Genomic DNA, 25,193 nt, shown 5'->3' with positions numbered 1-25,193 from the left:
GTAAGACCTAATTTCTCCATACTTTTAAGTCAGTCCCTCAGTAAGTTATGTATGACCAACTGTATGATAAACGTTTGTGGTCCATCTCGCAAAGGAAAGCCAGTTATCAGTTCTCAGTTGAGCAAGTGAAGTATGGCTGTAACCCCTCAAGCCTTCATTTCTCTCTTTTCCACCTCCCCACCCATATCCTGTCTCTTAAAGACTGTGGAAACCCTCTCTTACTCTTTTTTTTCAGACGTTCTCTTGTTTTACCCCTAATCCAGCTAGATTGATGGTGTCTCCCTGTCTCCATCTGCAGGCTGAGAGTACTTCACTGGTTGTCAAAGTGGTCCTTGGGTAAACCTTAGCCAACAAAGATTTCAGCATATACCAGATGAACATTCATGATACGATTTGCATGTCTTCCATTGGTATAAGAATATATGATATGCAAAAATATCCTGAAAGCCTGACTGGCTTGAAAGGGAGGGAGAGGGCAGAAGGACCATTTTGAGCATTACAGATGTAGAGCATAGAATCCTGAGCTGGGAATTGGATTCAGCTATTCTAGCACCTATTTCTTGTTACATCTTTCCGTACCAAGTTAGAAGCATGACTAAGAACGAAGTACAGAAATGTAACAAAAGTCATTAATAATTTCTGAAGGATGATGGCTCAGAAGAGCTCCAGTCTGTGTTTGCTGTGTTGCTGCAAGCTGAACTTGTATCTGCAAGCGTGAATGATTTTCGGGAGAAACTTCTTCATCTTAGAAAACTCCGACACGATCTGGTGCAGCCTTTGATAGCCAGTGGTCTTTTCCAGGAGGTAATAATTTTGTCATGTCTCATAACCTGTTTATACTATAGTACAGTACTTTTTAAAAAAATGTCTTCATGTCTATGCATTGGATGCAGTTGCTTAAAAGAAAAAATGTATTTATTAATTAGTATTTATTTTTCTGCTTTATTTTCAAATTTAAGCAGATTACATTGCACTTATTGTGCTTTGTGAATGCAATGATTTAAAGTTTTTAGCAATTTTGCTTCATGGTATTTTTCCATCTCACTGTGACATCTTCAGATCTGGGACGATTGCTAGAGTACTTCTCTTCTCCCCATTCAATCATTTCCTGTATCTTTCCATCCTAATCCTGCTCCTTCTCCGCATGTTTCCTTCAGTCCTCTAACCCCAGGGGTTCTCAACCCAGTCCTCAGGATAAATCAGGCCAGTCTGGTTTTCACGGCATCCACAATTAATATGCATAAGATAAATTTGCATGCACTACTCCCATTATATGCAAATCTCTCTCATGCATAATCATCGTGGATATCCTGAAAACCTGACCGGCTTGGTGTGGATTGAGAACCTCTGCTCTAACCTTACCCCCTCTTCTCTGTGTATTTTCTTTTATCCTGTGCCCTTCCCCTTTGGAGTGATCTACAGTTGTTGCTCTCACTTCCAGTGGTATGAGTGCACTGGGCTTCACTCCCTCCCCCACACTTGATTGCTTCTGGTACTTACCTCTGATGTATTGTCGTAACATAGAATCTGGTAACCAGCTATTAAATTGTATAGCAGTAAAAGTGTTTGTACTTCATTTGCTGCCTTGTCATGTTAACATTTCTTGGGTGACTGGATGGTGCTGGGCATTGGCTGTGGTCTAAGGAGTGAAGCTGAGTATTATATGTAGCACACAAGCATTTGTCAGAAAGTAAGTTTACACCCTCCCTTAAAAAAAAAAAAAAAGACAGTGAAAAAGTTGATAAATCACATAGACATCGTCAGTAGTACACCCTTGCAGTTTTTAACCTGCACTCTGATAGGTTAGTGACCAAGGTTTGTTTGCTAGCTTTGCCATCTGCTCCATGGGCCAGTTTTGGTTAATAGTGAAGCCACAGACACCTCAGGCAAACTCTCTTCTTCAGGCTTCCAGGCAGAGCCGGCCCAACCACTAGACAAGATCGGGCAGCAGCTTCTTGGGGGGCAGCAAAATTCAGCTGCATTCAAAGCAAAACAATAGGTCTTGACAGCCAGAAAAACTCAAAGAACTATCAGTACTACTACTACTTAACATTTCTAGAGCGCTACTAGGGTTACGCAGCGCTGTACAAATTAACAAAGAAGGACGGTCCCTGCTCAAAGGAGCTTACAATCTAAAGGACGAAATGTCAAGTTGGGGTAGTCTAGATTTCCTGAGTAGAGGTGTAGTGGTTAGGTGCCAAAGGCGACATTGAAGAGGTGGGCTTTGAGCAATGATTTGAAGATGGGTAGGGAGGGGGCTCATGCACCGTTCCCTCCAGAGCACCTACCTGGGAGAGACTGGGACTGCACGAATTGTGATGGAGCCCAGTTAGCACTTGAGACATGTTTAATAAATACGTAGTGGGAGCAGAGATTAAGAGAATAAACAGAATAAGCATTTCCATCATCAGTAAGGCAGTGAAAAGATCTCCCAGCTCTATGTTCTCCTCCAAGGGTCATCAAACATTTCCCATTCAGTATCAGCACATATTTTAAACTGCATCTTTTAGGATTTTTGTATGATGATCATAATTGTTGTGTATAATTATCAGAAACGTGGGGAGGTGGGTGCAGGCTAGGGCAGTGGTTCCCAAACCTGGTCCTGAAGGCACCCCAGCCAGTCAGGTTTTCAGGATATCCACAGTGAATATCCATGAGCAAGAACTGCATTCACTGCCTCCACAGCATGCAAACCTACTTCATGAATATTCATTGTGGAAAACCTGACTGGCACTGCCTGACAAAAGAATAGTATTGTGAGTAGCTCTGGAGCTGAATTTTTGCTGTCCCCAAGAAGCTGCTGCCCTAGGTGACTGCCTAATCTTGTCTAGTGGTTGGGCCGGCTCTGCCTGGAAGCCTGAAGAAGAGAGTTTGCCTGAGGCGTCTGTGGCTTCACTATTAACCAAAACTGGCCCATGGAGCAGATGGCAAAGCTAGCAAACAAACCTAGGTCACTAACCTATCAGAGTGCAGGTTAAAAACTGCAAGGGTGTACACTACTGACGATATCTATGTGATTTATCAACTTTTTCACTGTCTTTTTTTTTAAAGGGAGGGTGTAAGCTTACTTTCTGATAAATGCCCTCGGCAATCTTCTTAAATACTTTAACTTTCTACAGCTCCTCTGGCCCCAGGAGCCCGCTTAGTTGTTGGCCCTAAAACCAAGTGCAGAAGGAGCAGGGATAGAAGCTTCATATCAAGTGTTTAGAGAGACTGAGGATTCAGGCAAAACTGACGTTAAAATGAGTGAAAGAAGAATGAATTTAAGAGGGAAGCAAGCCAGTAAAAGAGTGTGCGTAACCATTTTCTTATATCACGGCAGGTACCTCTGCGATACTTATTTGCTATGCTGTATATCAATTTCAGCCCTCTCTGGGACCCTGTTGTTGAACTGATAATGTAAGTATGGCAAAGCCAAGTAAAAGTCAGTATCTACTTATTGATGCAATAGAGATTTATCACTTATCTGATTTATAAAGCAGGAAACATTATTTCACCAATGCAGATTAATGAATGAATTATTATTCTACTTAACAGTGATGTAGCATTGTTTAAAATAAATGTTTTTTGTGTGCAAGCACACACTTCTAAATAAATTAATCCTTAAAGTAAAATGTAACTTTTGCCTTCAGTAGGTAGAATGAAGCTGAGGTAGTATTTTGTAGGAGATGTTAGACAAATACAATTCAGCTAAAACCTTAAGACAGATATTTGCAAACTGTGTAAGTTTGGATTTTTCTGATCACTTGGTTGGCACCTTGAAGTTATGTTTTTGGTTTGCTAGTGGATAAGAGTCTAGAAATAACAGATAAAGAAGAAAGTAGGTATCATGAAGTGTACACTTGGTACAGAAATTTGCATATGGCTATGACTACTAATTAGGGCTGCATTTTGATTAAAATTTTAAATTGCACGATCAAAAAAATCCAGGAAACAGGGAAAATTAAAAACTTCAAATAGGAGGGAGGGGCTGCCTGGAGGGGGGAGACAGATGCAGTCATTCACAGCCAGACTGCATCTGCCCCCCCCCCCCCCCCCTTTCCCAGTCTGTGGTCATTCAGCACAAAGACTGGAGAGTGGGGAGGACAGATGCAGTCACACGGGCTGTGAGTGACTGCATCTCTCTTTCCTCCTGTTCTCCCCCCCCCCCCCCCTCCCCTGACTGGCTGCATGGTTGATCTGAGTCACAGATCTTGCATGCAGGCAGGAAGCAGTCTGGGGGGGGGGGGAGGGATATTGTGATCGATGGCAGGCACATTTGGGGGGGGGGGAGGGGAGAGGGAGAGGAGGGGACCGGATCAGACCAGGGCTTGAAGGGGAAGGGGTGGAGACTGGGACCGATAGTAGGACCACACGGGGTGGGGTGGGGGGGGCAGGATCGCTGGATGGCTGGACCGCAGGAGAAGGGGACTGGAACCAATGGATGGCTGGAACATGCAGGAGGAGGGAAGGGGAGAGGCTCAGGACTGACGGATGGCTGACCTTGGAGGAGGGAGAGGAGAAGGGACAGGGAGCTTGCTTACTTGTGGCAGAAGGCGGCCAGGCAGCTACAGCAGCAGTGAGGGCAGGCCGGGTGGACACACAGCAGCAGAAGGGGTGTCTCAGGGTAGCACGCTGATATTCACCTGGCTGACCAATAGCAGCGCTTCTCATTGGCTCCCCAGCAGAGAGCCAATCAGGAGATCCCCAAGGGAAGGGATTGAAAGGCGAGGAAGGGAAGGAGAAGAAGGTAATTGCAACCCTGTGCAAGAAGAGGAAAAGGTAATTCACTGGGGGGGGGGGGGGGGTCAGTTAATTTCATTAACAGGTTTAAAATTTTTAATCACGACTAGCACGTTAATTGTGACCTGATTGCGATTAATGTGCAGCCTTACTACTAACCAATGCTAACAACTTTCAGGATGCCCTGTGTCAGCCAGACTTTTTTCTTTTTTGAAAATGAACTTCTTTCCTGTTCAGATTTTGGACGGTTTTTGCAAAACGTCTAAAGTTGGACTTGGACGTCATATCGAAAATACCCCTCACTGTGTCATCTTATTGCCAGTAATCGGATTTAATTTGCCTATTTCCAAGTTTATTTCATTGTTCTAATTGTGCATTTTACACTTACACAATGTAAGTTGTTTATGGCAAACTATACTTGTGGTACACCTCCTCAGGTGAATCTCTTCATAAAGGTGGTTACTAAGTATGTTAAGGCCATTGGGAAAAAATGGATACGTAAAGTAGAGCAGTTTATAGTAGCTTGTCAGCTGTATATGAGGGAGAAGAACAGGCTGTCCAAGATTGCTGGGAACTCATCAGGCTATGAAGATAATTAATTTTTTAATAAATACATTTGTACCCAGCTATGGAACGCACTTCCGAAGGCCATAAAAACAACGCAAGACCTAACTATCTTCCGAAGGCTACTGAAAACAGATCTGTTCAAGAAGGCAGACCATAAACATCCATCTTAAATACTAAATAATAAGACTATACACGACCTAGACACAACCGAAATCTTATCACTTCACTGATTAACCTCTTTGCAATTAGTGAACAAGCACTATCACTTCAATCCTTATGTCGAATATGGTCTCTCCATAGTCGATGACCAAATGTATGTTATAATCCAATTATCACTCAGGAACCTTCATGTAATACCATAATGTATTCTTCTTTACCATGTATGTATGCACATGGTATATATATATATACCATGAACTGTTCCATCTATGTTACCATGTATGTATGCACCTTAACGCAACACCACTTGTAATTCTGTTACCCGGAACTGGCAACCGCCATTAAGGCAAATATAAGCCACATTGAGCCTGCAAATTGGTGGGAAAATGTGGGATACAAATGCTACAAATAAATAAACTCAACCTATGCACTGGGTACTTATCACACGCTGTCTGAGATATGTGGAGAGTGGTGCTGAATAAATAAAACTATTTTATTACCATATTGATTTCGTTTAGAAATTAAGGGGGTCTTTTACGGGTTAGCTCGAGTTATCTGCAGCAGTTTCCATTTTATTCCTATGGTACCTGCTGCAGGTAACTCGAGCTAATCTTTAGTAAAAGTCCCCCTTAGGCAAGCAAACAAATTGCAGCTCGAGATCTGAAGTATTTTTTTCATCTCGTTAATGTTAAGATTTGTGCTTACTTTTCAGTTCTCATGCTAATGAAATGGAGAATAAAGCATTTTGGAAAATATATTATGAACACCTAGTAAAAGCTGCTGTCCATGCCGGTAAGCCACGCCTACGTTTGGAGATTTGTAAATAGTTGTGTTAAGTGACAGAAGACTGGACATTTTCCTGATGATAGACGGGAACAATTTAGGGCTATAGGTTTTAGTAATATTTTGCCAACCAGTTAAATTTTGGAAATGCACAATACTATCAAGTCAGTATACACAGCAAAAGTTTTCAGCCTGTTTCATGACCCGAGCTTGGGTGAATGAGGAAACTTGATGGAAATTTTTCCCCATCCTTTAATGAGCTTTAGGGCTTCCACACATGGTTCTTCAGAATTTCTAAGCACCAGATAACCAAATTAAGTATTAAGGATGATAAATTCCTAAGGTACTAGAAGAAAACTACAGAACAGTTGTGCAAGCTCCCCTGCTGTTGATCCCCAAACCCACCAGCATCATTGCTGTTGTCACTTTATCACTGCTTTCTGCAGATGCATAGGATAATTCAGAACATTGGAAATGCCATACTGGGCCAGACCATAGGTCTATCAATGCAGTGTCCTGTCCTCCAATGGCCAGCCGAGATCAAAAGTATCTGGTAGGATTGCAGAGAATAAATCTTTTCCTTGTAGGATCGCAGAGAATAAATTCTTTCCTTGTTACTTTTACAAAGGATTAATCAGCAGCTTTGCCAACTGCCTAAACTTATCTACATATTTACTGTATATGCATAAGTTTGACTTAAAGGGAGGCAGGCTTTGCTGTTTTGCCAGTCTATTTTATAAAATGTGGACACATTTGTACATGCCTGGAAGCGGTTATAAATATATGCAACTACTCTCTGGAGGAAATTTTTAAAGGGAAAATAAGCATGTTCCTCCTGGAAGAAATGTCTATAAACTGTTATTAAGGTAGTCCTGGGGAAAGCCACTGCATATCCTTGGGATTAAGTAGCTTGGAATCCTGCTACTTTGGGCCTCTTCCAGGTAATTTTGACCTGGATTGGCCACTGTTGAAAACAGGACACTGCTTAGTCTGACCAAGTAGGGCAGCTCTTATATTCGAATGTTCTCACCTGTGCATAGTCATGGTGCACGAATTAGGCAGCCTTTTATAATATTATCTTCCTTGTGTTTGTGAAAGAAAAAATGTAATATGTCTGCAAGTAAGATATATGAGGAAGACTTCAAGGTGGCTATAACTTGTCTCCAGGGAATCTGCCCTTCTTCCAGTAATTTTAATTCTAATATTACAATTTTCTAATTTGTCCTGAAGGGACTAAGGAACATTAAAGCTATTAAATTGTCCTTAGAAGTTTCTTTCAGAGAGAACAGAGCAGCTTTTTCCTTTTTCTTTCTTTACAAAGAAAAAGAGCTAGAAGATGAGCTGGCAGGAGAGGAAGAATGGAGTTTTGCTTCTCCTGACCAAGAAGTGTTGCAGGTGGGGAAGGTGGAAGCCTTGTATCAGATGCAACTGAAGAGTAGAACGGAAGCCACCGAAAGGATTGATTACACTAATTTCCGCTTACTGCTCTGGAAAGCGATGGCAGCGTTCCCAGACAGGGTGGAGCCCAGGTCAAGGGAACTTTCCCCTCTTCTCCTGCGGTTTGTCAGGTAATTATCTTATTCAGTTGAAAGGAGTTTGGAATACTAAAGTTAAATTATTAACATAAGTATTGTCATACTGGGATAGAACGAAGGTCCATCAAGCCCAGCATCCTGTTTCCAGCAATGGCCAATCCAGGTTACAGATACCTGGCAAGATCCCAAAACAGTAGATTTTATGCTGCTTATCCTAGAAATAAGCAGTGGATTTTCGCCAAGTCCATCTTAATAATGGCTTACGGACTTTTCTTTTAGGAAGCTATCGAAACCAAAGCTAACTGCTTTTACCACATTCTCTAGCAACGAATTCCAGAGTTTAATTACATGTTGAGTTGTAGCTCCCTTTGCTTGCTCCCTAGTCCTAGTATTTTTGGAAAGAGTAAAGAAGTGATTCACGTGTACCCATTCCACTCATTATTTTATAGATCTCTATCATATCTCCCCTCAGCCATCTTTTCTCCAAGCTGAAGAGCCCTAGACGCTTTAGCCTTTCCTCATAGGGAAGTCATCCTATCCCCTTTATCATTTTCATCACTCTTCCCTGTATCTTTTCTAATTCCACTATATCTTTTTTGAGATGCGGTGACCAGAATTGCACACAGTATTCGAAGTACAGTCGCACCATGGAGCGATACAAAGACACATTGTCCTCATTTTTGTTTTCCATTCCTTTCCATGCCTATCCTTCTGTTTGCTTTCTTAGCCGCCGCTGCACACTGAACAGAGGGTTTCAAAGTATCATCAACAATGACACCAAGATCCCTTTCCTGGTCAGTGACTCCTAATGTGAAACCTTGCATCATATATCTGTAGTTTGGGTTCCTCTTTCCCACATGTATCACTTTGCACTTGCCCACATTAAACGTCATCTGCCATTTGGATGCCCAGGCTCCTAGTTTCGTAAGGTGCTCTTGTAATTTTTCACAATCCTCTTGCGATATAACAACTTTGAATAACTGTGTCGTCATCAAATTTAATTACCTCACTAGTTACTCCCATCTCTAGATCATTTATAAATATATTAAAGAGCAGTGATCCCAGCACAGACCCCTGGGGAACCCCACTATCTACCCTTCTCCATTGAGAATACTGACCATTTAACCCTACTCTCTGTTTTCTTTTAACCAGTTTTTAATCCATCCTATCCCATGCTCTCCAATTTCCTCTGGAGTCTTTCATGAGGCACTTTGTAAGATGCCTTTTGAAAATCCAGATACACAATATCAACCTGCTCATCTTTGTCCACATGTTTGTTCATCCCTTCAAAGAAATGTAGTAGATTGGTGAAGCAAGGTTTCCCTTCACTAAATCCGTGTTGGTTTTGACTCATTAATCCATGCTTTTGAATATGCTCTGTAATTTTGTTCTTTATAATAATCTCTACCATTTTGCCCAGCACCAGCGTCAGGCTCACCGGTCTGTAATTTCCCAGATCACTTCTGCAACCTTTTTTTAAAAATCGGCATTGCATTGGCCACCTTCCAATCTTCACTACCATGCTTGATTTTTAAAAATAAATTACATATTAATAACAACTTAAAGACTAGAGGGCAAGGTGAGTGGGCAACATGAATAGAAATTGGCTTTTCTGCAATGGAAATGAATTTAGGGAGAGAGTTGGGCTAATCTGAGAATTGTAATGTTTTATTGGCAAAACAGCAAATTGTAGCCTTTTATTAGACCAACCACTGTTCTTGCAACACCAAAGCAGGAATAAATACATCATTTTAAAAAATATAATAAAACAATGTATTATATACCAGGAATTTTAACTTAAGAACGTATGCTATAAACCTAACAGAGAATAACACGGGGAGAGGGACCCACAGTAACCGTGGGGATGAGGACGGGGACAAAGCTTACGGGGACAGAACCCATGGTGAAAGGGGCAAACTTTGTCCCCGTCTCATTTTCTACTTTGAAGCCTGTTAATGAACTGGATTGTTATGTATGTTTGAGTGATACAGAGAACAATATTTTTATTTTTTGGAAAGACAAGCAAACGTGCTGGCCAAATCTAGCAAACTTCGCATGGGTGATCCTGTACATCCTGCTACCAGCACATCTTCTAAGAAGACACCTTCTATTGCAGGAAGGACTGTGGAAGACAGGAGAGCTAGATTGAATCCTGAGATTTGTTGATGACTTCTTATTCATCCACAGATTTAAAAATCATAACTGTGCTTCATAGGGCATATTTCTCCCCTCTAGGGCATACAGAACGGGTTGTATTTTGTACCCCTGGACATTTTAACCTGGTGGATTAGGATTCCTTGGAGTAGTAGAAATCAGCTATTGTTGGGGTTGGAAGGGTAGAGGCTGGTGGTGAGGACGGTTATTATAGCTGCTCGCTGTTATTATTGTTTTCTATTTGTAATTTATACACAATAGTTGCACAGCATATTGTTCCTTTTTATACTTTAATAAAAATATCATAATTATTTGAGGCTTCTGCAGATAAGAACAGACAAACTGTCCCCGTGTCATTCTCTATCCAACATGGCTGTGTTGATCCGTGAGAGTACATCAGAGGTATAAAATTATAAATAAAACTAAAAGAATAAAAGAACAAGTTAGGGAGACCATACTACATAACAAAATCTGAAATGATCAAATAAATATATGAGTAAATATACAAATATGCATACCCAGTCTTTAAAGGGCCCCAAATATACATAAACAACTTGCTTCCGTTGTACAAAAGAGGTAACAATAAATTTAGATTAATGTACTAAGATTTGTTCTTTTGGTCATATAGTATGATTACTGTGTTTGGTTTTCAATATATTAATATTCCTTCTTTTATAATTATTTTTATCAACCTTTTTTTTTTTTAAACATATTCTTACTTTGATGTGCCTTAAGAATATTTGCAGGAAATCTGCTTCTCTGTCTGGTCTGATAAAAAGTTATCACAAACTATCCTGTTCTTTCTTCACTCAAATGTGTAAGCAAATATTCGAAGGCATCAGTACAACAGATATATATTTTTTAATTATACACAGAGTCCTTTTTAGCATCATGGGACACAAAAGAATGAGAAATGAGCACATTGCCAGGAATTTGGGGAACAAGACTTTTTTTTTCTCTTTTTTTTATCAGCAGTGTATCCTAACAGTTTTTGTCATACGGGCATGTCTTTTTGGAGTTCCAGTGTAATAACTCATGCCTCCCAAGTGTTTTGCAGATGCCAACTAGTTAATTTTGTGTGCATTACAAAAGATCATTAAGGCTTTGTTCAAACACTATCCCTGCTTGACAGGTAACAGAAGCTGTTGGCGAATAAAGCTACCATCCAAATTGCGCTCTTTGTGGACAAGTTTATGAATTGGTGTTTATGATGCCTGCTTTTTCCATCTCTCTTTTATATAGCAATGAATACTATCCAGCTGATCTGCTGGTAGCTCCAACCCAGGATCTCAGAAATAAGAAAATAGCAGAAAAAACTGGTGAAGAGGTAGAAAAGGAGGAGAGCATGGAAGAGGAAGAAGCGCAGGACACGGAAGTAGAGGAATCAAAGACCGAGGGCTTGCAGAAGAAGAAAACTCGAAGAGCTGCAGCTAAGTATGTGAAAGTTTCCAACAGTAAAAGCACTAGCTTGTCAAACACCATGGGGTCATTGTATAAGGCATTCTCACTGTGTAAAACAGGATTTGCATGTGGAAACTAACATAATCAGGTGTTCAGCGCTGTGTGCGTCTGGTAGCGCTATACAAATGTTAATAATTTATTTATTTATAGTACATTTCTACCCCACATTTTCCCACACACGCAGGCACAATGTGGCTTACATAGGAGAATTAAAAATGACAATACAATAAGAGAAAATGGTGAGAGACAAGAATAGGCAAGGAAGGGGAAGGGGGCATAACAGATGCAGGGGTAAGTAAGGGGTAATAATAATAATAATAAATGATTGTAGATAAAAGCGTGTATTGTCTATTCAGTCTGCCCAAAAGAGTGGCCAGAGATGTACCTACAGATCTGTGCAGGTTACACCCTCTCTATACCCTGTTTAAAGTGCTAAGGTTATTTAAGTTTTGCTTTGATTCCATCCCCTTTCTGTATAGGGATCTTCAGTGTATAGTGGCTGTTACGTGGCTGATTTATGCATGCACAAGTATGCCTGCCAACGAGAGCAGGTGGTGTTTGGGCAGAGCAGGGATAAAATTGTGGAGTACATGTGTACTTTTAAATATGAACATATGTGTGCATATGTGTAACTTTGTGTGAGAATTTCTGTGCTACTGGGGCGGAGGGGTATTCTAGGTGCCTATTTTATAAAGGCCTGGGTTTATAAAATGGGCACCTTTTTACACAGTTTTATAGATTCTGTGTTATAGAAGTATTTTCCCGCCATACAAATAGAAGCATCTTTTGTTCTGATATGTATACTACATTTTTCACAGGCTTGGCCAGTTCACTGTATCGGCATTCTCTGTAGGTATTTATGACATTTATACCCCATATTTTCCCATACAGTTCAGAGTTCAATGTGGCTAACATGCTAAAATGTCATTACAAAATATGAAACAAAATACATAAACCCACACATATCAATAAGGAAAGAATCATAAATATATGGAGTGGAGGAGTGGCCTGGTGGTTAGGGTGGTGGACTTTGGTCCTGGGGAACTGAGTTCGATTCCCACTTCAGGCACAGGCAGCTCCTTGTGACTCTGGGCAAGTCACTTAACCCTCCATTGCCCCATGTAAGCCGCATTGAGCCTGCCATGAGTGGGAAAGTGCAGGGTACAAATGTAACAAAAATAAAATAGATACTATTGGAGATTCTACATGGAATGTTGCTACTATTGGAGATTCTACATGGAATGTTGCTATTCCACTAGCAACATTCCATGTAGAAGGCTGCGCAGGCTTCTGTTTCTGTGAGTCTGACGCGTGCAGGACGTCAGACTCACAGAAGCAGAAGCCTGCGCGGCCACATTGGTGATCTGCAAGGGCCGATGTTAGTGGAATAGCAACATTCCATGTAGAATCTCAAATAGTAGCAACAGTGGAGGAGTGGCCTAGTGGTTAGGGTGGTGGACTTTGGTCCTGGGGAACTGAGGAACTGAGTTCGATTCCCGGCACAGGCAGCTCCTTCTGACTCTGGGCAAGTCACTTAACCCTCCATTGCCTGCCACATTGAGCCTGCCATGAGTGGGAAAAAGCGCAGGGTACAAATGTAATAAAAAAAAATATATATATATAAAGAATTCAATAATAAAGTATAAGGGGGAGAATGGAAGGGGGCGATTAGGCACCAGGATCAATTGATAGAATTTTTTTGAAAGAATATGCGGTTTCCCTTCTAGTAGTAATATTCAGAAGTATTTGTTGTCACTGTGCTTACTCTGTCTTTGGGAAGGTGTTGGTCCCCTTCTTCCCCCAGCTGACTTTTGATTGTATATTAGAGCCTTAGGGGCCCTTTTACAGAGCCGCGTAGGATCCTATGCGTGCCCAGTGTGCGTCAATTCGGAGTTACCGCCCGGCTACCACGTGGCCCGGGTGGTAATTTGGTTTTTTACGCATGTCCACTACGTGCGCTGTAATATAATTTTTATTTTCCAGCACGCGGTGGAAACCGGGCTGTAATCGTCATTCTACGCGTGTAGACAATTACCGACGGTTACTGCGTGAGACGTTACCGCTAAGTCAGTGGGTGGCAGTAAGATCTCAGACTCAAAATGGATGCATGCCAATTTTTATTTTGCCTCGCGTCTAGAGAATGACACGGGGACCTGTAGTTAACTGCGGGGATGAGGATGGGGACAGAGCCCGTAGGAACGGAGCTGGGACAGATCCTGCAGGGACGGGGACAGATTCCGCGGTGGCGGGGATCGGGACAGAGCCCGTGAGGATGTCGTGTAACTTTATACTTTGAAGCCTGTTAATAAACTGGACTGTTATTTATGTTTGTTTGATGCAGTCAACAATATTTTTATTTTTTGGAAAAACAAGCAAACATGCTGGCCACAGCTAGCAAAATTTGCATGGGGGTCCTGTACATTCTGCTACTAGCACATCTTCTAAGAAGACATCTTCTATTGCAGGAGGGACTGTGGAAGACAGGAGAGCTAGACTGAATCCTGAGATTGTTGATGACTTCTTATTCATCCACAGATTAAAAAATCATAACAGTGCTTCATAGGGCATATTTCTCCCCTCTAGGGCATACAGAACAGGTTGTATTTTGTACCCCTGGACATTTTAACAGGGTGGATTAGGATTCCTTGGGGTAGTAGAAGTTAGCTATTGTTGGGGTTGAAAGGGTAGAGGGTGGTGGTGGGAGAGTTTATTATAGCTACTCATTATTGTTTTTGTTTTCTGTTTGTAATTTATACACAACAGTTGCACAGCACATTGTTCCATTTTATACTTTAATAAAAAGATTTAAATATAAAATCATAAGTGTTCGAGGCTTCTGCAGGTGAGAACAGAGCCCACGGGGATGGGGGGGGGGAATGGGGACAGAATCTTCGGAGACAGGGCCTGTGGGGATGGAAACAGAACCCGCGGTGGCGGGGACAAATTTTATCCCCGTGTCATTCTCTACGCACGTCCATTTGCGGCAAAAATTTTAAAAGGCCTTTTTTACAGGCATGCTGAAAATGGATCTGCACGCGCCCAAAACACGCTCCTACACTAGCGCAGCCCATTTTTTAGCTCACCTTAGTAAAAGGACCCCTTAATAAGAGGCCCCCCGCACATCCTCACATTTCTGAAGTAATGCTCCATGTTGGTAGAAGGCTATTGTTCCTTAGATGGAAGCAGTGAAGAGAAAGCCTTTGAGCTGGGGTCTATGGCATTGCATGAGCAAGTTGATGGAAAGATCAGATGGTCTTTGCAGCCCTTAGCTGTCATTATGTTCTATGTTGCTGTGTTAAATTTGAGTAAAGCTTCTTAACCAGTCCTCCTTAGCTAGATCTCCTGACATTGTTGTGCTAATTGGAGGAAAGAGAGGTGATTATGATGCCTTAGTTTTCCTTAGGAAAACATGCAAAGGGAGGATAGTTTGCTCAGCAGTTGCATGGCTAAATTTCCCAGACTGAAAATTGCCCTTTTCTCAGTGTCTGCATGTACGCTGCTCCTAGCTGCAAGGAAAAAGGCGATGAGTGAGTAAAAAGTATGCATATACTGTCCTGTGCCAAATTTATCCTTGCAAGAAGAGAGATACAGAGTACCTACAGACTCTGCTGGACCTAATTTTCAAAGGGAAGCCCTATGGGTGGTCTCCCTTTGAAAATTAGCTTGCAGGTACCCAAATAAGAAACGTGCCTGAGCAAAGCACTTTATCCACAACATCAAACATTGCCCCTATGTTTTAACTTCTTTTGGTATGAAAAGAGATTGACTGTCCCATTGAGGTGACTTCATACGTGACTTGACTGAGCAGCTCCGGTTACGTGTCGAGGGACAGTGCAGTGTCACTCAGTGGTTAGAGTTTGGTGAAAAGTCCACTGACTTTAAGACCTGACAGTTCATGCTCATGGGAGCGTGATGAAAGGCTTCATTAGACTTTCTGGAAATATTTTATATTTATATTTTGCGTTTCAAACTTGATGTAAACTCAGCAATCACAGCGGCAAGGGTCACATCTGACTGGTTTTATGAGCAAATTCAAGATTGAGGCACAGGAAAAATGTATTCTCCAAGGACAAGCAGGCCTATTTATTCTCACAAGTGGGTAACATGGCACCACGTTGCCCAGTCCGGAGCTTCTAACAAGCTGAAAACAGTGCTTTGTGGAGTGCGAGACACACTCCACTACGCATGTGTGAGTGCCTTCCCGCCCACTTTGAGGGCATGTCTCCTGCAGTACTTTTTTTTTTACTAAGGTAAAGAGAGGTTGTGTTTTTTCTGGTGTCTCTTCACACGCCTGGTCAAAGAGCTTTTTTAGTGCCTTTCGGCTATTTTTGTGAATATTGTTTTTCTTCTGCCCAAAGATGGCATTTTGCCTTTTTGTAAAGTTTCTTTTATTTTACTGTCAGTAGGCCGTGTTTAGGCCTTGACTCCGGCCAGGTTTTTCCTGTCTCTTTTCACTTCATGCCTTTCCTCTGTTTCCGGCACCATCGTGCCGTTTGATTTCGCTGTGGAAGTTTTTCCATCCATGTCCTCTAAAGTTCTCAGTGGCTTTAAGTGCTGTACCCAGTGCAGTCAGACCATCTCTGGTGCAGACACCCATGCTTGGTGTTTTCAGTTTTTAGGGCCCAACCATAGCCCTGCTAACTGTATTCTCTGTCTGAGTATGCTCAGCGGGAAAATATTTTTGGAGCCAGGTCCAAGTCCTCGATGCTTGCATCGACACCAGGGTCAGCGGCATCGGCATTGACGTTGAAGACTGCATCGAGGGCATCGGTCCCAGGCATGGCTGCTTCAAGACCTGCTGGGAACAGTAGTGCATCGAGTGGGTCTCCATCTGTCTCGATGCCGGCTTCTGGACAGGGCCCCCAGCACAGGCCAGTGTTGGACCTGCCCTAAGTGACGTAATGATTCAACGTCGTCTTTGTTGGTACCAAAGAGTCTCGGTGCAGAGCGGGCGAAGGCTAAGAAGCAACGGCACCAGTCTTGCTTGATGCACAGTGCTGGGGGCTCCGGGGTGTCAAGGGAATCAGCTGCCGGGATGTTTGTGCCCCCTCCATTCAAGAGATGCCAATGCACCAGTTTCGAAGCAGCCAAGACCCAGCTCCTATCTCGACCCTAAGTGGTTTTGAAACCTGTTTCTGGGCCAGCATGCCAGCTTTTCCCAATGTTGGACTTCGATGAGCATATCCAGGCCTTGTTACCTGAACTGCTGGATGGCTTCATGCAACGGTGTGTGTTGGTAGCAGGGATGCTTGCGCCTGCCATACCTCCCGTTGCAGCCCTGCTCGGCCATCAGCCTACGGTGCTGTCTCCGATGCCAGCGTCGCATGCGGTACAGGTGTCGACTGCCACTCGGGCTGGTACCACCTCGATGGTGATGGAGGAAGCTTCGCTAGAGTCGAGGTAAGAGCCAGCTCCTCAACGCCCTCTCTCAAGGACATGGTTCCTCTACGTTGAGGCAAGGTCAGTCTTGACACTTCATGCGGAAGTTTTGTCCAACACCGATGAGGAATGCTCATTGGAGTCAGAGGCGAGTCCTATGGCTACAGCTCTCATCCCTCCCCTCCACTTAAAAAGAGAGAGTCTCCAGAGAGAGAGCCTTTCATTTCCATCTTTTGTAAAGGAAATAGCTGTGGCTATTCCATTTTCTTTAGAAGTGGAGGACAAGCCCAGGGCTAAGATTCTCAAGGTCCTGGACTATCCGTCTCCTCCTAGGGAGGCTGTGACTGTCCCTCTCCATGAGGTACTCAAGGAAGTCCTTGATCAGAAGTGGGGGTTCCCTCTGTCAATCCTTGTCATGCCCAAGAAGATTGACACCCAGTACCGGATCCACAGTACACCTGGTTTTAGTAGGCCCCAGTTGCCTCACGATTCCATAGTGGTGGAATCTGCTCTCAAAAGGGCCAAGCGTACTAGGAACTATGCCTTGGTGCCTCCAGGCAGAGAAGCTAGAACCTTGGACTCCTTTGGGAGGAAGATGTTCCAGGCTTCAATGCTCGTTTCCTGCATTCAGTCATACCAGCTCTTTACAAGCGTCTACTTGCAGGACTCTGTGCATAAGTTGCTAGACTTGGCAGAATCTCTCCCTCCGGAGCAGGCTGAGTTGGTACACCAGTTGTCCAAGCAGCAGAAGGCATGTCATAAGTTCTTGGCCAGGGGCGCCTATGACACTTTTGACGTGACATCCAGGATCTCTGCTCAGAATATAGCAATGTGCAGACTCATGGTTGCATGTTTCTGATTTGGAACATTCTGTTCAGCAGAGGTTGGTGGATGAAAAGAAGGTTGAGGAAGTCACTGACCAAATCAAGAAACATACTGATACCATCTCTTCTCTCTCCCACCGGATTCCTTCTGCATCTGCCTCCTCATCCAGGAGGTATTTTGGTAAGTCAGGGAAGGGTGCCTACTACCCACAGGATATGCCTTTCCCTCTCGCCAGCCTGCTGTCACAATCCCAGTGTGCTTGTTCTCGTCAACAGTGTGTGCCTAAGGCCCCTGCTGCTCCCCAGCAAAAGCAAGGGATGAGCTTTTGATTGACTTCAGCAGAGCATAGCCGCGGTCAAAGTGTCCATACCATATGACCTCCCGGTCAGAGGGAGGCTGAGATTTTTCTATGAAAGCTGGCCCCTTATAACCTCCAACTGGTTGGTTTCAAAAACCTCTAAATTGCCTACTTCAGCTGTCAGCACGAGAAGGTATTTGCAGAGGAACTCTCCGCCCTTCTGAAGGCCATGTGGGCGAACCCGTTCCACCAGGAGAAGAAGAGTGGGTATTCTATTCCAGGTACTTCCTAATCCAAAAGAAGACAGAGGGATGCATCCCATCCTAGACCTAAGGGTTCTGAACAAATTCCTGGTCAAAGAAACATTTAGGATGGTTTCCCTGGGCACCCTTCATCCCATGATTCAGAAACATGATTGGTTATGCTCTCTGGACTTAAAGGACGCATATACACATATCCCGATTCTTCCAGCCCACCAGAAGTATCTTCGGTTTCAGCTGGGAATGCACCACTTCCAGTACTGCATGTTGCCTTTTGGCCTCGCATCAGCACCAAGGGTCTTTACCAAATGCCTAGCAATAGTCGCAGCATTGCTACACAGGCTGGGGGTGCATGTGTTCCCTTATCTCAACGATTGGCTGGTGAAGAGCACGTTGGAGTACGGTGCTCGGGAGTGCATGCAGAGGACTATTCAGTGCTTAGAGCTACTAGAGTTCATTATAAATTACCTCGTCCCATCTTCAAACTGTTCAATGATTGGAGTTCATTGGAGCACAGCTCGATATGCAGAAGGTTCGAGCCTTCCTCCCAGAACCAAGAGCAGACACACTAGCCGCCCTGGCTTCTCTGATTCGAGCCTTTCAGTAGGTCACAGTTCGACAGATGTTGTGGTTGCAGGGCCACATGGCTTCCACAGTATATGTGACACCCATGATATGCCTTCACATGAGATCAGCCCAGTGGACCCTAGACTCCCAGTGGTGCCAAGCCATGGGACGTCTAGAAGATGTCATACAAGTGTTCCCAGACCTTGTTCACTCTCTGTTCTGGTAGACCATTAGATTCAGTTTGACTCTGGGACTCCCATTCCAAATTCCCCAGCCTCAAAATTTGCTGACAATGGATGCATCTCTCCTGCGTTGGGAGCTCATGTGGATAGGCTTCACACTCAAGAAGCCTGGTCAGTCCTGGAAACAGGGTCTTCAGATCAATTTTCTGGAACTCCTGGTGATCTTGAACGCTCTAAAGGCTTTCAGAGATTGGCTGACTCACCAAATTGTACTCATTCAAACAGCCAACCGGGTTGCAGTGTAATACACCAACAAGCAGGGGGGCACTGGATCACACCTTCTGTGTCAGGAGGCTGACAGGATATTGCGCTGGGCTCACCAGCATGGCATGTTCCTTCGAGCCACTTGTTTTGCGGGCAAAAACAACAGTCTGGCTGACAGATTGAGCAGCGTTATGCAACCTCACGAGTGGTCTCTCAGCATGGGCGTTGCCCGCAAGATCTTATGAGTGTGGGGCACCCCCTTGGTGGATCTCTTTGCCATTCTCCTGAATCACAAAGTCCCTCAGTTCTGTTCCATGCTTCAGGCTCATGATAGACTAGTGTCTGATGCCTTTCTCCTGCATTGGGGGATGGGCCTTCTGTATGCATATCCTCCCATCCCTCTTGTGGGGAAGACTTTGCTGAAACTCAAGCAAGACCATAGGACCATGATCTTAATCGCATTTTACTGGCCATGGCAGATCTGGTTTCCTCTTCTTCTGGAGTTGTCCTCCGAAGAACTGTGGAGATTGGAGTGCTTTCAGACCCTCATCACACAGAATGAGGGGTCTCTTCTACATCCCAGTCTTTAGCCCTCACGGCCTGGATGTTGAGAACCTAGAATTTGCTTTTCTCGGTCTGTCAGAGGGTGTCTCCCGGGTCTTACTGGCTTCCAGGGAAGATTCCACTTAGCGGTGTTGCTCTTTCAAATGAAGGAGATTTGCCTATTTCCTTCTCTACACAGACCCTATGGACAGCTTCCTAAAGGAAAAGTCCATAGACCATTATTAAATTGGACTTGGGAAAAATCTACAATTTCTGGGATAAGCAGTATAAAATGTTTTGTACTTTTTGGGGGATCTTGCCAGGTATTTATGATCTGAATTGGCCACTGTTGGAAACAGGATGCTGGGCTTGATGGACCTTTGGTCTGTCCCAGTATGGCAATACTTATGTATTTATGAATATCTTCTGCACTTTTCTGAGTCTGGTCTTAAGACCAACTCCGTAAGGGTTCACCTTGATGCAATTAGTGCTTATTATCACCTTGTAGAGGGTAAGCCCATCTCTGGTCAGCCTCTAGTTGTTTGCTCCATGAGAGGTTTGCTGTTGACAAAGCCCCTTGGCAAACCTCAGCCTTTGTCATTGGACCTCAACGTCATTCTCACTCAGCTGATGATAGCTCCTTTTGAGCCCCTTGATTCCTGTCATCTGAAGTACTTGACCTGGAAGATCATTTTTTTGGTGGCTGTTACTTCAGCTCATAGAGTTGGTGAGCTTCAGGCTTTAGTAGTGGATGCACCTTATATGAAGTTTCATCACAACAGAGTAGTTCTCCACATGCACCCTAAGTTCCTGCCTAAGGTCGTGTCAGAATTCCATCTCAACCAGTCTATTGTCTTTCTGCATTCTTTCCTAGACCTCATGCCCATCCTGGAGCAAGCGCACTGCACACCTTGGATTGCAAATGAGCATTAGCCTTTTACTTGGAGTGCACCAGGCCCCTCAGACAAGTCCTCCCAGCTTTTTATTTCTTTTGACCCAAACAGGATGTGTGTGTGTGGGGGGGGGGGGGGGGGGGGACGCCATCGCGAAACACACAATCTCCAATTGACTGGCAGATTGCATTTCTTTCACTTATGTCCAGGCTGGGCTGACTCTTGAAGGTTATGTCACAGATCACAACGTCAGAGCCATGGCAGTGTCAGTAGCCCACTTGAGGTCAGCCTCCATTGAAGAAATTTGCAAGACTGCAACGTGGTCTTCAGACCACACATTCACATCTCAGTATTGCCTTGGTTACCCGTTGCGATAGTCGGTTTTGACAGACAGTGCTGCAGAATTTGTTTGGGGTCTAGAATCCAACTCCACCCCTCCAGGCCCGTTTTGTTCTGTTCCAGGCTGCACTCTCATATAGTTTGTATATAGTTTCAGGGTAATCTCTGTTTTGACCTCACCATTGCGAGGTTCCATCAACCACTGTTGTTGTTTTCAATGAGCCTGGTAGCTAGGAATTCCCACATGTGAGAATTATTGATCTGCTTGTCCTCGGCGAAAGTGAAAATAATTACCTGTAGCAGGTATTCTCCGAGGACATTAGGTCATATATTCTCGCGTACCCTCTCACCTCCCCTTGGAGTTGTCTCTATGCTATTTTATTGTACTGGTGGTCCCGCAGTCTTGCAGTGGCAGGAAGGCATTTGCGCATACGCGGTGGGATCACTGTGTGGTTTCTTAAAGCTATACAAAGCTTTTTACAAGCTCTGAACCAGGTGTCTCAGGACACGCCACCCACATGTGAGAATATATGGCCTGCTATCCTCAGAGAATACCTGCTACAGGTAAGTTTCTTCACTTCTTCACTTTCCTTTAGTCCCAAAGCATCAGTCCAGAGCCCCCCCCCCCCCCCCCCTCCTTCTCTTTTTTCTGATCTGCTGTTTCTAAGATGTACATAGTTCTGGTTTGCTTGGTTCAAGGCTCTTTTGTTCCCTTGGTGGTTGTAGTTATGGTGGTAAGGGGCAGGAGTTTCTTTTTTTTTTTTGTTCTCAGTTACTGTGCTACTGCTTGACTAGCGAACACTGGTTTGAGCTGGCTGTACAGGGCCGTGTTTAGCACAGCTTAAGAGTACTGTCTGTTTCCACCTGCTGGTCAATGATGGGCATAACCCTGTTGTCTGGACTGATCCTTTGGGATTGAAGGAACAGAAATTACCAGGTAAGACCTAATTTTCCCTTTTAAAGGATATGTGTACCCTTAACAGTGCCATGTGTTGCATAATCTTTCTCCTCTTGATGCATTGCACAGTATAGATCTGCTAATAGTTATAAAATCTACCAAAAAAGCCCCCAAGAGTCACAGCAAGTCACACAGGCTTACCACCTGGTCTGATTGAGGAGTAGTGGGTTATGGTTGCATCTCAAATGATGTTAATCTTACAGTGTTTTTTTTTTTTTTTTTTTACATTTTAGTCCTGTTATCAAACCCTGGCTTACATATTTACACGATCTGGTAATAATTACAGAATTCTTTCTAGTAGCCAGGTTTCAACTTTACTCTGCTGCAGAATGTCCCTGAAAAATTGGATTTGCTGATAGGGTTAGCTAATGTGTCAGAGATTGACTGGTAGCTGTTAAGTAGTTCCATCAAAAACACTTTTCCCTTCACTTTTGTGACCTTGTTTAGTTCTGAGAAATCACTGTTAACTTTTCTGGCTGTGTAGTAAATGATAAAGTGTGCTGATGTGAGTAGAAAAGGCCAATTTGGAAATTGGCCAGTTTTCCATTGACACAGCCACAGTTTCGTAAAGGTGAAGCCCTGTCCAGGGATTTCCAGGTTGAAGAAAGGGGCTATTTCTTTTTGGAACACAGTTCATGCTCAGGTTTTAGCAAGAATGTAAAGTGAGTGAATATAACGGAAGCCCTAAATCCTCCCATCCCCTGAAAAAAAAAACTAGGGACGTTGTTTTGCCTCAGTTTAATTGGATCACTAATATCGAATTGTAATTATTCACCTCTTTTAAAAAAATATTTTTTAAAAACCCCTCTACTCTCTGTATAATATTACCGGCTGTGGCACCAGTGTTAGGCAGATGCTGGTCATGGAGGTTTCTTTCTGCATTATCTTCCTCTGCCCTCTCCTCTGATCCCTAGCATCACAGACCTGTTGTCTTGCTGTAAGAACAGTAAAGCCTGCTCTGTATTGTCTGCCAGTGTTAGAAAACGCTAGTGGGTCTCCTACACTTACATCAGTCTTCTTAGTGATCATAGAGGATGGGGTAGAACATTCATAAGATCCTACTTGTTAAGTGTAACCACTGATTTTCTACTTGACACCCTCTTGTAAAGTGAGGTTTAGTTTTTCCTTCTGAATGTTGTAGTATGAGCTTATGATGGCAGGTTTTGTTTTTTCTTTTCCTAACTGTATAGTCTTTGACGCTACTATTGTGAAATATTGAGCCATTCAGATAAATATCATTCTTCCGGGAACTGTAGTAATAAATGAGCTTTCAAAGCCTAATTCTTAACTTCTCTTTATAACTGTGCCACTGATGGCTGGCAGCTGGGATAATATCTTTGACATTGTGAGCATACTGGCTAGAACAATTGATGTTTTTCTGCTGTCATGTACTATGTTACTTTGAAGGTCGTGGCAATTTGCCATGTGCCTGTGCTTCTCTGGTAAGTTGTGCAATGAGCCAGCTGTTTGCTTGTATCTGTTGAATCACAGCATAAACATTTCCAACTTTTCTTGATAAATTACTTTTAAGTAAAAAAAAAAAAAAAGGAGAAGGGGGAAGATTTTATAAGAACTTCTTGCAAAATCGGCAACAGTTAACAATACCATATGCACAAGGTTGAAAAATTATTAATCATTGGTCAGAAACCTCCCCCTTCAAAATCTTGTGAAACGTGTACAAAACTTAAATCAAAATTCCAATTGTGTCATATAAGCTGAATCAGGTATCTTATAAGAAAATATCTTGTTCTCGTTGACGGTCGCTCATTTTAGACAGGACTAAAGAAAAATCAGTGAAGGTCCTGTCAAGATCAATTTAGTCCTGTCTGAATTGAGTGACCATCAAGGAGAAGATATTTTCTTATAAGTGATTCAGCTTATATGACACAGTTGGAATTTTGATTTAAGTTTTGTACACGTTTCACAAGATTTTGAAGGGGAAGGTTTTTTGACCGATGATTAATAATTTTTCAACTGTGCATATGGCATTTCTAATTGCTGCCAGTTTTGCCACAAGTCTTATGAGGTCATTTTCCTACCCCCCCCCCCCCCCTTTTTTTTTATCAAGAAAAGTTGGAAATGTTTATGCTGTGATTCACTGTTGGGTTGGGGTTATCCTAAACAGTTGGTGTGAATCTGATCTGGTTGTGAGTTTTTGCTTGTATCTGTTGGGACATACACTGTTTCTGAGAGATGGCTACCACATCTCTGTTGTATGGGGATCCACCTTTAGAGAAATTCAGCTTTGTATGGAAATGGTTGGCATCCATAGACATCGTGACAAGCAAAAACTCACTGATTTATTTGCTCACAGTATACAAGGAGGCAGGTTTTAGCTAGAACGTGGAGAGGAGAATTCACCGAGTCAGGACTTGAGGAATTCCTATCCTATTTCTACAAGAGGCTCTGCCAGATGTAGAGTCTTTTATAAAATAGATGTGTTTTTACAAGAGGCTCTGCCAGATGTAGAGTCTTATAAAATAGGTGTGGGACGTCAAAGTCCCTCCAGAGGAAGCAGTGATTTTAGAAAGAGGCATGAGGAGGAAAAGAAACATATATTGCTCCCTCTTAAGCAGATGTGGAAGCAACTTTCTAAAATCACTCTCCCTTTGCAGAGGGCTCTGATCCTAGCATTGGGAGCCTCCCACACCCCCAATAGGCAGTTCTCAACCCCCTTATAGCAACCTCCCCATTGCAGAACAGCCTCTCCCCAACCTACTCCCATCACAACTGACTCCCTCCCCAAGTAACCCCTGCAATGTGGCTCAGTCCCTCCCTTCCCCAAGAGGCCCCCATGTGTGGGTAAGAGCCTGACAAGTGGCAGCCCCCCCACCCCTTCCCCATGTTAACACTCTCTCCTCCAGGCTCAGGGACCTCATACATAGCCCTCCCTTCCCCAGTCTTACCCAGGTGTCACCAAGATTTCTAATGGTACTGCATTTTGATGAGCTGGAGACTGGATGTTGGGAGCAAATGAATGTTGCTTCCACCCAATTAGACACCAGGAACTCTCAGTACACCTGGGGATTGGGTTGGGAGTTGGGTTCTTGCTGGAGTTTCTGTGTTTGAGGAGCTTAGGCTTTGGAGGACGGAAAATTAACCTGGGGTGATGTTGCCACGTGGGGGCCTCCTCCGCTGGGAGGGGGGCCCCTGAAGGTGGCTTCTGTGCCTTGACAGGGGCTTATTTGGGGGAGGGGGAATCTGTGCCATGCTGGGGCAATAGTCGAATGTTGCATTGGGGGGCTATAAGGGTGGGTGAGGTGACATCAGTGTGGGAGGCTTAATTGACAGGGTGGGTGAGAAC

General features: G+C 43.5%; 1 protein-coding gene across 2 annotated transcripts in view; it reads left to right on the top strand.

Moving 5' to 3' along the window:
• Positions 1-25,193, top strand: part of UTP20 (UTP20 small subunit processome component) — a 226,829-nt gene that overhangs the window by 52,021 nt on the left and 149,615 nt on the right. For both annotated transcript variants that reach the window (XM_030213822.1, XM_030213821.1), the window contains exons 18-22: positions 646-804; positions 3,323-3,399; positions 6,161-6,240; positions 7,553-7,799; positions 11,163-11,354. In XM_030213822.1, coding sequence (XP_030069682.1) covers positions 646-804; positions 3,323-3,399; positions 6,161-6,240; positions 7,553-7,799; positions 11,163-11,354 — 755 coding nt within the window. The remainder of the gene's footprint in view (positions 1-645; positions 805-3,322; positions 3,400-6,160; positions 6,241-7,552; positions 7,800-11,162; positions 11,355-25,193) is intronic.

The sequence above is a fragment of the Microcaecilia unicolor genome, chromosome 9 (genome assembly GCF_901765095.1).
Source record: "Microcaecilia unicolor chromosome 9, aMicUni1.1, whole genome shotgun sequence".
Classification (NCBI taxonomy): domain Eukaryota; kingdom Metazoa; phylum Chordata; class Amphibia; order Gymnophiona; family Siphonopidae; genus Microcaecilia; species Microcaecilia unicolor.
Note: the sequence above shows the minus strand (reverse complement) of the source record. Positions and strands in the feature narration are given on the sequence as shown.